General features: G+C 42.5%; 1 protein-coding gene across 1 annotated transcript in view; it reads left to right on the plus strand.

Moving 5' to 3' along the window:
- LOC120021346 (pyruvate carboxylase, mitochondrial-like) overlaps positions 1-11140 on the plus strand; it is a 127668-nt gene extending 116528 nt beyond the window's left edge. Inside the window, exons 17-21 of the mRNA XM_038965059.1 lie at positions 7251-7495; positions 8949-9128; positions 10045-10293; positions 10408-10548; positions 10715-11140. Coding sequence (XP_038820987.1) covers positions 7251-7495; positions 8949-9128; positions 10045-10293; positions 10408-10548; positions 10715-10966 — 1067 coding nt within the window. The 3' untranslated portion in view covers positions 10967-11140. The remainder of the gene's footprint in view (positions 1-7250; positions 7496-8948; positions 9129-10044; positions 10294-10407; positions 10549-10714) is intronic.
- The last annotated feature ends 1205 nt before the right edge of the window (positions 11141-12345 follow it).

Genomic DNA, 12345 nt, shown 5'->3' on the forward strand with positions numbered 1-12345 from the left:
GACCTCTTACACTTCAGTGTTGTGATGCAAAAATCCTAGCAAAATGCTTGGCGCATAGAATAAAAAAAGTTTTATCAGACAGGTTTTTTACATGGACGATACATTGGAGATAATATAAGGCAAGTACTGGAAACAATAGAACACTATGAAATATCGGGGACACCAGGCCTGGTTTTCATAGCTGATTTTGAAAAGGCTTTTGATAAAGTACGACTGGAGTTTATATATAAATGCCTAGAATATTTCAATTTTGGGGAATCTCTTATAAAATGGGTAAAAATTATGTATAGTAACCCTAGGTGTAAAATAGTAAATAATGGCTACATCTCAGAAAGTTTTAAACTATCTAGAGGAGTAAAACAAGGTTGTCCACTATCGGCATATCTATTTATTATTGCCATCGAAATGTTAGCTGTTAAAATTAGATCAAACATTAATATTAAGGGATTAGAAATCCAGGGCCTAAAAACTAAGGTGTCATTGTACGCTGATGATTCATGTTTTCTTTTAAAACCACAACTAGAATCTCTCCACGGCCTCTTAGAGGATCTAGATACATTTGCTATCCTCTCTGGATTAAAACCAAATTATGATAAATGTACCATATTACGTATTGGATCACTAAAAAATACACATTTTACATTGCCATGTAGTTTACCAATTAAATGGTCTGACGGTGATGTGGACATACTCGGTATACAAATCCCAAAAGAAAGAAATGATCTCACTCCAATAAATTTTTATAGAAAGTTAGCAAAAATAGATAAGATCTTGCTACCATGGAAAGGAAAATACCTGTATTTGTGGGAAAATCACCCTGATTAACTCTTTAATCATATCACAGTTTACCTATTTGCTTATGGTTTTGCCTACACCTAGTGACCTGCTTTTTAAATTATATGAACAAAAAATATTCAATTTTATTTGGAACGGCAAGCCAGATAAAATTAAAAGGGCCTATTTATATAACGAATATGAATTCGGAGGGCAGAAATTATTAAATATTAAAGCATTAGACCTCTCACTAAAGGCATCAGTCATACAAAAGTTATACTTAAATCCAAACTGGTTCTCTAGTAGATTGGTACGAATGTCTCATCCTATGTTCAAGAAGGGCCTTTTTCCCTTTATTCAGATTACACCTGCTCACTTTCGGTTGCTTGAAAAGGAAATAATCTCCAAAATATCTTTATTTTTTAAGCAAGCCTTAGAAAGTTGGTTGCAATTTCAGTTTAATCCACCTGAAAGGACGGAACAAATAGTACAACAAATCTTGTGGTTAAATTCAAATATAGTAATTGATAAAAAAACTGTATTTATCGAAGAAATGTTTAAAAAAGGTATAATTTTTGTGAATGATATCATAAATAGGACTGGTGGAGTAATGTCACACATGCAGCTAACACAGACATATGGAAATGTCTGCTCTACCCAAAATTACAACCAATTAATTGCAGCATTACCACAAAAATGGAAGAGGCAGGTGGAAGGGGATAAAAGTAAGGAACTTGTATGTCGGCCTTATATTAAAGAACATAAATGGTTAAAGAAAAGTGTGATAAATAAAAACATATACCAATTTCATTTAAGGACCAAAAAACTTACAGCTGTGCCATATAAATTGCAAAATAGTTGGGAAGAGATTTTCGATGTACCCATTCCATGGCACATGGTGTATGAATTGATACGCAAAACAACGCCGGATTCAAAACTTCGAATTTTTCAATTTAAATTATTGTACAAAATTCTTGCAACTAATAGAATGTTATATATATGGGGGATACAATCTTCCCAGCTCTGTAGATTCTGCTGTGAGGAGGCAGAGTCATTAGACCATTTATTTTGGTATTGTCCGCATGTAGCTCGTTTTTGGTCACAGGTCCAGGAATGGTTGAAGAATTGCAACATTTGCGTAGAACTAACGCTACAGATAGCAATACTGGGGGATTTGAAAAGCCATAGTCAATCAATCAATAATATAATAATTATTTTAGCAAAAATGTTTATTTTTAATTTACAATTCGTGGAAGCTATGAGAATAGGAAGATTCAAATCTTTTGTGAAGCATCACAGCACAGTTGAAAAATATATGGCAAATAAAAATCCGAAATGGATGATGTTGGAAGATAGATGGGAAAGGTTGAGTGGAGCTGAAGGGTGGGACTAATAACAAGATAAACAATGTAGGGCATACGGGATCTGTGAAATGTGTATAGGTGCGGAGCTATTGTGAAATAGCACAGTTACAAGTGGAAATCAAACTGGATGGACAACAGAAATAGAGGAAGGACTAAGAACAAACAAGAGAGAACTATTATAAAGTAGACTGTGTCTGTAAAATGTGTATAAGATGTATAAATTGAAGGTAAAAACAGAAATGTTTATCAGTTTACTCCAATTGGGGGATCGGTGGTAGGGTTTGCGGGGAATAATAATAAAGGTATACTCTTTAAAAAAGTATGTATGTCTATGTAGGTATGTGTATGTATATATGTGTATATGTATGCATACGTGAATGGATATATATATTTACCCAAAAAAATATGGGGGATTGGAAATGATGCAGACAATTACATTGGAAGCAACATTCTTTCCGCAATATTAAGCTGATCCACCCCCCAAAAAAAAAAAAAAAAAAAAAAAAAAAAAGGTCCATTGTTCTCTCCCGTGATGCTTATAAATCATCTTTAAGTCGGCTCTAGTCCTCTGAGGGACAGGAACTGTGGTCAGTATTGCGCTCTCGCGTTTGCTCTCTTGCTTTCTCGTTCCTTTGCTTTTCTCTTTTCTTTTTCCTCCTCTGCTGATGTTTACACATCTATGTACCAATAGATGTGTATGGATGGAGTGGGAAGCTTGATGCTAATATCCATGCTTAAAATTCTGTTGTCTCTGAGATGGATAGGATAGGGAGAATGTGTGTGGGGGCGGGGGTCTGTTTGACTTATGTGTTGTCAGCTGAAGCGTGGAGGTAATTGTCATTACCGCAATTTGATAGGTCTTCTGGGTAAATTAGCATTCGCAGTGTATTGGCAGCATTGATTGACTGACTGACTGTTCCTGCTTTGGAAGCCATTGAACGCCTAAGTGGCGGGCACCACACTGATATACTTTAATGTATTCTCTGGCATGTCTCCCACATACAATATGTTTAACAAGAATGTTTCATTGTATTTGCTTGGTATTTGTGCTACCAGCATCTATAGATGCATATATACTGCTCAAAAAAATAAAGGGAACACTAAAATAACACATCCTAGATCTGAATGAATGAAATATTCTTATTAAATACTTTTTTCTTTACATAGTTGAATGTGCTGACAACAAAATCACACAAAATGTATCAATGGAAATCAAATTTATCAATCCATGGCGGTCTGGATTTGGAGTCACACTCAAAATTAAAGTGGAAAACCACACTACAGGCTGATCCAACTTTGATGTAATGTTCTTAAAACAAGTCAAAATGAGGCTCAGTAGTGTGTGTGGCCTCCACGTGCCTGTATGACCTCCCTACAACGCCTGGGCATGCTCTCCTGAGGGATCTCCTCCCAGACCTGGACTAAAGCATCCGCCAACTCCTGGACAGTCTGTGGTGCAACGTGGCGTTGGTGGATGGAGCGAGACATGATGTGCTCAATTGGATTCAGGTCTGGGGAACGGGCGGGCCAGTCCATAGCATCAATGCCTTCCTCTTGCAGGAACTGCTGACACACTCCAGCCACATGAGGTCTAGCATTGTCTTGCATTAGGAGGAACCCAGGGCCAACCGCACCAGCATATGGTCTCACAAGGGGTCTGAGGATCTCATCTCGGTACCTAATGGCAGTCAGGCTACCTCTGGCGAGCACATGGAGGGCTGTGCGGCCCCCCAAAGAAATGCCACCCCACACCATGACTGACCCACCGCCAAACCGGTCATGCTGGAGGATGTTGCAGGCAGCAGAACGTTCTCCACGGCGTCTCGACTCTGTCACGTCTGTCACATGTGCTCAGTGTGAACCTGCTTTCATCTGTGAAGAGCACAGGGCGCCAGTGGCAAATTTGCCAATCTTGGTGTTCTCTGGCAAATGCCAAACGTCCTGCACGGTGTTGGGCTGTAAGCACAACCCCCACCTGTGGACGTCGGGCCCTCATACCACCCTCATGGAGTCTGTTTCTGACCGTTTGAGCAGACACATGCACATTTGTGGCCTGCTGGAGGTCATTTTGCAGGGCTCTGGCAGTGCTCCTTCTGCTCCTCCTTGCACAAAGGCGGAGGTAGCGGTCCTGCTGCTGGGTTGTTGCCCTCCTACGGCCTCATCCACGTCTCCTGATGTACTGGCCTGTCTCCTGGTAGCGCCTCCATGCTCTGGACACTACGCTGACAGACACAGCAAACCTTCTTGCCACAGCTCGCATTGATGTGCCATCCTGGATGAGCTGCACTACCTGAGCCACTTGTGTGGGTTGTAGACTCTGTCTCATGCTACCACTAGAGTGAAAGCACCGCCAGCATTCAAAAGTGACCAAAACATCAGCCAGGAAGCATAGGAACTGAGAAGTGGTCTGTGGTCACCACCTGCAGAACCATTCCTTTATTGGGGGTGTCTTGCTAATTGCCTATAATTTCCACCTGTTGTCTATTCCATTTGCACAACAGCATGTGAAATGTATTGTCAATCAGTGTTGCTTCCTAAGTGGACAGTTTGATTTCACAGAAGTGTGATTGACTTGGAGTTACATTGTGTTGTTTAAGTGTTCCCTTTATTTTTTTGAGCAGTGTATATATATACATACAGTGGGGAGAAGAAGTATTTGATACACTGCCGATTTGGCAGGTTTTCCTACTTACAAAGCATGTAGATGTCTAATTTTTATCATAGGTACACTTCAACTGTGAGAGACGGAATCTAAAACAAAAATCCAGAAAATCACATTGTATGATTTTTAAGTAAATAATTAGCATTTTATTGCATGACATTAGTATTTGATACATCAGAAAAGCAGAACTTAATATTTGGTACAGAAACCTTTGTTTGCAATTACAGAGATCATACGTTTCCTGTAGTTCTTGACCAGGTTTGCACACACTGCAGCAGGGATTTTGGCCCAGCAGGGGTTTCGGGGCTGTCGCTGGGCAATACGGACTTTCAGCTCCCTCCAAAGATTTTCTATTGGGTTCAGGTCTGGAGACTGGCTAGGCCACTCCAGGACCTTGAGATGCTTCTTACGGAGCCACTCCTTAGTTGCCCTGGCTGTGTGTTTCGGGTCATGCTGGAAGACCCAGCCACGACCCATCTTCAATGCTCTTACTGAGGGAAGGAGGTTGTTGGCCAAGATCTCGCGATACATGGCCCCATCCATCCTCTCCTCAATACGGTGCAGTCGTCCTGTCCCCTTTGCAGAAAAGCATCCCCAAAGAATGATGTTTCCACCTCCATGCTTCACGGTTGGGATGGTGTTCTTGGGGTTGTACTCATCCTTTTTCTTCCTCCAAACACGGCAAGTGGAGTTTAGACCAAAAAGCTCTATTTTAGTCTCATCAGACCACATGACCTTCTCCCATTCCTCCTCTGGATCATCCAGATGGTCATTGGCAAACTTCAGATGGGCCTGGACATGCGCTGGCTTGAGCAGGGGGACCTTGCGTGCGCTGCAGGATTTTAATCCATGACGGCGTAGTGTGTTACTAATGGTTTTCTTTGAGACTGTGGTCCCAGCTCTCTTCAGGTCATTGACCAGGTCCTGCCGTGTAAATCTGGGCTGATCCCTCACCTTCCTCATGATCATTGATGCCCCACGAGGTGAGATCTTGCATGGAGCCCCAAACCGAGGGTGATTGACCGTCATCTTGAACTTCTTCCATTTTCTAATAATTGCGCCAACAGTTGTTGCCTTCTCAACAAGCTGCTTGCCTATTGTCCTGTAGCCCATCCCAGCTTTGTGCAGGTCTACAATTTTATCCCTGATGTCCTTACGCAGCTCTCTGGTCTTGGCCATTGTGGAGAGGTTGGAATATGTTTGATTGAGTGTGTGGACAGGTGTCTTTTATACAGGTAACGAGTTCAAACAGGTGCAGTTAATACAGATAATGAGTGGAGAACAGGAGGGCTTCTTAAAGAAAAACTAACAGGTCTGTGAGATGGAATTCTTACTGGTTGGTAGGTGATCAAATACTTATGTCATGCAAATTAATTACTTAAATCATACAATGTGGTTTTCTGGATTTTTTTAGATTCCGTCTCTCACAGTTGAAGTGTACCTATGATTAAAAAAAAAAAAAAAGTAGGAAAACCTACCAAATCGGCAGTGTATCAAATACTTGTTCTCCCCACTGTATATACTGAACATAAATATAAAGGCAACATGTAAAGTGTTGTTTCATGAGCTCCTGTAAATGTTTCATATGCACAAAAAGCTTATTTCTCTCAAATTTGTATACATCTTTGTTAGTGAACATTTCTTCTTTGCCAAGATAATCCATCCACCTGACAAGTGTGGCATATCAAAAAGCTGATTAAATGACATGATCATTACACAGGTGCACCTTGTGCTGGGGACAATAAAAGGCCACTAAAATGTGCAGTTTTGTCACTATGCCACAGATGTCTCAAGTTTTGAGGGAGTGTACATTTGGCATGCTGACTGCAGGAATGTTCACAAGCTGTTACCAGATAATTTAATGTTAATTTCTCTACCATAAGCCGCCTCCAATTATGTTTTTGAGAATTTGGTAGTACATCCAACCGGCCTAACAATCGCAGACCACGTGTAACCACGCCAGCCCATGTCCTCCACATCCGGCTTCTTCAACTGCGGATCGTCTGAGACCAGCCACCCAGACAGCTGATGAAACTGGGGGTTTGCACAACCAAAGAAATTATGCACAAACTGTCAGAAACCATCTCAGGGATGCTCGTCATCCTCACCAGGGTCTTGACCTGATTGCAGTTTGGCGTTTGCCTGCATGAGGCAAATGGTGGTCACACCAGATACTCACTGAATGATTTTCTGATCCACACCCCTACTTTTTGGGGGGGGGGGGTGTGTATCTGTGACCAACAGATGCATATCTGTATTCCCAGTCATTTGAAATCTATAGATTAGGGTCTAATGAAATTATTTAAAGTTACTGATTTCCTTATATGAATGAACTAACTCAGTAAAATCATTGAAATTGTTAAATGTTGCGTTTTTTTATATTTTTGTTCAGTGTATTTATCCCTGATACCTCAGTGTCATTATTCTCTGTCCTGCCCTCTCTTTGACAGGGATATCCCTGGAGAATGTTTATGACTACAGTGAGTACTGGGAGGTTGCTCGCGGGCTCTATGCACCCTTTGACTGTACAGCCACTATGAAGTCTGGCAATGCTGATGTGTATGAGAACGAGATCCCTGGAGGCCAGTACACCAACCTGCACTTCCAGGCTCACAGCATGGGCCTGGGGCACAAGTTCAAGGAGGTGAAGAAGTCCTACACAGAGGCCAACAAGCTGCTGGGTGACCTCATCAAGGTGAGGCGACCGGCCACCTATTCAAATTAAGTGATCAAACACCTTTGTAATTCTCTCTCTGAAAGTGGATTTTTAAAAGTATTCTGATTTGTGGAGGAAAGTCTGAACTGCTGAATGAATTGCCCACTTAATTCCTTCACTCACCATCCTCCTTTCACTCTCTCTCAACGGTGTGTGTGTGTGTGTGAGGGAGGCTCTACTGTCTCAAAAACAAAATAAAACAAAATGGGAATACGTTTGCAGAAAGGAGAGCCGTTGATCTCACCGCAGCCTAAAGTCAGATTAACCAAGGCGCTGTGAGCAAGCTTATCTGTTATGTTCTGCAAGCTTCTGTCTGATCTCTCCAATCAATGGCATCTTTTAGCGTTTAGTCTCGCCTTGCTGGTTTTCATTTCCTAGGGCTTAATTAAATGATCAGCGATAGTTGACTTTCTGTTCTTGTCCTCCATTTCCTTTGTTTCTGTCTAATATTGTCCATAAAACAAGCACAGTGAATCAGTCTGAGTGTCTGTTCAATAGCAGACACGCTTACTTTGCTTTCATTATGCCTCTATTAATTTGCTCCTCTCTGCTACCCCTTGTCTTGTCGTCTTAGCTGCAAAAAAATCATATTTCTCAAACAATTGCCCCTTCCACTACCACTACCACACTTCTGTTCACTTATTTTGCTCTCGCTCTGTTTATCTCATTCTTTCTTTCATTCTCTCTCTCTCCTCCTGACTTACCTCACTTCTGTTCACCTCCGTCTCCTCTCCTGACTACCTCACTTCTGTTCACCTCCGTCTCCTCTCCTGACTACCTCACTTCTGTTCACCCCTCGCTCCTCTCCTGACTACCTCACTTCTGTTCACCCCTCGCTCCTCTCCTGACTACCTCACTTCTGTTCACCCCTCGCTCCTCTCCTGACTACCTCACTTCTGTTCACCCCTCGCTCCTCTGCTGACTACCTCACTTCTGTTCACCCCTCGCTCCTCTGCTGACTACCTCACTTCTGTTCACCTCCGTCTCCTCTCCTGACTACCTCACTTCTGTTCACCTTCGTCTCCTCTCCTGACTACCTCACTTCTGTTCACCTTCGTCTCCTCTCCTGACTACCTCACTTCTGTTCACCTCCGTCTCCTCTCCTGACTACCTCACTTCTGTTCACCTCCGTCTCCTCTCCTGACTACCTCACTTCTGTTCACCCCTCGCTCCTCTCCTGACTACCTCACTTCTGTTCACCCCTCGCTCCTCTCCTGACTACCTCACTTCTGTTCACCCCTCGCTCCTCTCCTGACTACCTCACTTCTGTTCACCCCTCGCTCCTCTCCTGACTACCTCACTTCTGTTCACTTCCAATTTGCACACCAGCCTGGAAGTTACTAGGGTGAAATACCATTGTCTATGACAGATGGGCTGTAGCACCAGTAATGTTGTGGATAACATCTCTCTCTCCACCTCTCCCTGCATGCAGGTGACCCCCTCCTCGAAGATTGTGGGTGACCTGGCCCAGTTCATGGTGCAGAACTCTCTGACAAGGGCAGAGGTGGAGGAGAGGGCTGATGAGCTCTCCTTCCCCCTCTCAGTGGTGGAGTTCCTGCAGGGTCACATTGGCATCCCACACGGAGGCTTCCCTGAGCCCTTCAGGTCCAAGGTAACACGCACACCACACCCACTTCACAAATTCCCAATAGGTCGTAGTTCAAGGCCCTATTTATTTAATTTTTTTCAGCATCCAACAACATTGTTCTTTTTAACACACTGATGGGCTAATGCTTTCAATTGAGAACAGTCGGTACATCACAATCTGCATCTCTCATTGGGCAGCTGCACTTACAGTAATCAATAGCTTGCCCTTGGGAATGAGGTACGGAGTGTATATGGAAACATGTAACTATTCTATATCTGCCATTTCAATGCCAACCATAATGGCAGGATTTGTATTCCCACATTCTGTATTAAAGGATTATTAGGTTTTTGTACTCTATGGATTTAACATTGAGAGTACATTATACTCCACTTAAATTGCAGTATTTTTTTCTTCTTCTATAGAGCAGAAAAGGCCTTTTTAATAGGGCACATCCCCTTAAGTCATAGAAATACTTGAGAAGTTTGCCTGTTTTTGTCTCCACTGTCCCTGGATCTCTATCACACACATGTTTCTGTTTGAAATTTGAAGAAATATAATTTATTTCCCCATCTCTAAGAGAACCACAATTACCCAGAAGCATTTCTCTGGAATATCAATTATTTTCTAGGACACATTTGTGCCTCACATCACCAGTGCACAATGCAGTTCCCCTTGTTTTGTTTTCCATTGGATGCACAGTGGCACTTGAGTAATTTATTTTTCAGTTCATAAATAAATAGGCCATCTGCTTAGCATACGTCATGTATAACAAAGGAATGGTACAACCATTATGGAGCAGCTATTTCTCATTTCCAACAGATGCCTAGCATTATCCTTATTCATTATTACACTCATGTTTACTTGTGATGTTCAAACGTTACTTGTAGCCTGCCTAGCTCCCTTTGGCCCGTTAGTGGCTGATTTCTAACCTCACCCACAGGTGCTGAAGAATATGCCACGTGTAGAGGGCCGCCCGGGTGCCTCTCTGCCCGCCATGGACTTCCAGGCCCTAGAGAAACAACTGCGAGAGACGCACGGAGATGACATCACTCCTGAGGATGTGATGTCAGCAGCCATGTACCCCAAGGTGTTCCAGGAGTTCAAGGAGTTCACCCATCAGTTTGGCCCTGTAGACTGCCTCAACACACGCCTGTTCCTCGATGGACCCAAGATCGCTGAGGAGTTTGAGGTCAGTCTCAACATTTGTGTGGATGAGAAGTGATTCATTTGACATGAACTGACTGATTACAATATATTTGCTTATGTTCTGTTTTCCTCGGATCACACTTCCTGTGTCTGTCAGGTGGAGTTGGAGCGAGGGAAGACCCTCCACATCAAAGCTCTGGCCCTGGGAGATCTCAACAAGGCTGGCCAGAGGGAGGTGTTCTTTGAGCTGAACGGAGCACTCAGATCTGTCCTGGTCAAGGATACAGTGGCCATGAAGGTACAGTACATAGTTACATGTTTAAAACGCATAATGACAAATAACACATTTTAAGCTATTCTCACTGCTTTATAAGTTGTTTAACCTCCCCATTAGATATCTCAATCGACACATTGGTGTTCCTGCAAACTCACAAAGTGTACTCTCTCTCTGCCCCTCTCTCCAGGAGATGCACTTCCACCCCAAGGCGCTGAAGGATGTGCGTGGCCAGGTTGGGGCTCCCATGCCGGGTAAGGTTGTGGAAGTGAAGGTGAAGCAGGGCCAGACGGTGGAGAAGGGCCAGCCTTTGTGTGTGCTCAGCGCCATGAAGATGGAAACAGTGGTCAACTCTCCCCTCTCTGGCACCGTGGTCAAGATCTACGTCAACGCCGACAGCAGCCTGGAGGGAGACGACCTCATCCTGGAGATCACCGAGTAGGACAGGAACCATTCATTTGAGCACAACCTTAACCCTTTCAGTCGCACACGCTAAAGTACAATTCCAACTGTTGAAAAGAGGCAGGCAGGAGAAAAGAGGCAGGCAGGAGAAAAGAGGCAGGCAGGAGAAAAGAGGCAGGCAGGAGAAAAGAGGCAGGCAGGAGAAAAGAGGCAGGCAGGAGAAAAGAGGCAGGCAGGAGAAAAGAGGCAGGCAGGAGAAAAGAGGCAGGCAGGAGAGAAGTGTATCTATTTTTGAAATTCTGGAAAAAAATATATAGTATGATTGTAATCAATTAATGAACTAATGTTTGTTTATTGGAGCGCTTCCTGTGGTGATTGCACTTGTGATATGTACGGTAATCCACTGTCACTTTAGAAACTGAAAAGTACAATCATTAACCATTAATCATGACTTGGAAGGGAATTAAATCTAGGAGTTTTCATATTAATATATTCATGTTAATCAATATACTTCATTCTCTAACGCTTTCCTGAAGAGTTATATTGCTGAGGCTAAGCCAATATGAAGATGAATGAGGCAATAAATAAGTGTAAAGCAATTGATAAGCCGTTGACATTCTGGGATTTACTGTAATATAAACTCTTGGCTAATCAAGTTTTAAATTGTACAGTACTCTTTAGGCCATCCCTGTACGAGCATCACCTCCATGAGTGTCATCATCTGATATGTTTAAATAGAAAAATGAAAGTTAACATCAATAAACCCAGGGTCGTTACAGTAATAATATAGGTGTTCAAGCATAAAAAGTGTTTCCATCCTGTCTCACTCTTCCCTCCATCTCACTATATTGACTGGGTAAAGATGTTCTAAGCATCTGCTCTCATCACTGATCACGGATCACTGCATTACTTTCATTCATTTTCCCCAACCCATTATAAAGAAAAAATAAAGCCTTTACTGTAGATTTCCTTTGCATCTGAAAGTGGATAGCCTATGAATTTTTGAAGCACAAGTGACTCAGTTGACCAAAACTCTTCTTTTAGACACTGAACCTAAAATAAAAAATGTTTTGACCAACTACCTTGCTTTGTACATGAACGCAAATATACTTGATATTCTGATACAAGCTTGATATTTTGGCAACTTGCTGTGACTTTTTAAAATAGAAATAAACCCTACTTAACTGGACATATGTAGTTATTCTGGTACTCATTGGGACTGACTGGACTCTAGTGAGATTTACGTAGGGGGTAGTTTCATGTTCTCAATCTGTGGTAATAGATTACTAAGGGGCCCTAGTATTTAGAATACATATGTTTACTGTGCAACTTTCTTGCCCCAAGCGTTTTGTTGTTTTGCTTATTAGTCTCTTCCCCCCCCCCCCCCCCCCACCTAATTGTAAACTTTGCTTGTTAGAC

The sequence above is a fragment of the Salvelinus namaycush genome, chromosome 26 (genome assembly GCF_016432855.1).
Source record: "Salvelinus namaycush isolate Seneca chromosome 26, SaNama_1.0, whole genome shotgun sequence".
NCBI classification, from domain to species: domain Eukaryota; kingdom Metazoa; phylum Chordata; class Actinopteri; order Salmoniformes; family Salmonidae; genus Salvelinus; species Salvelinus namaycush.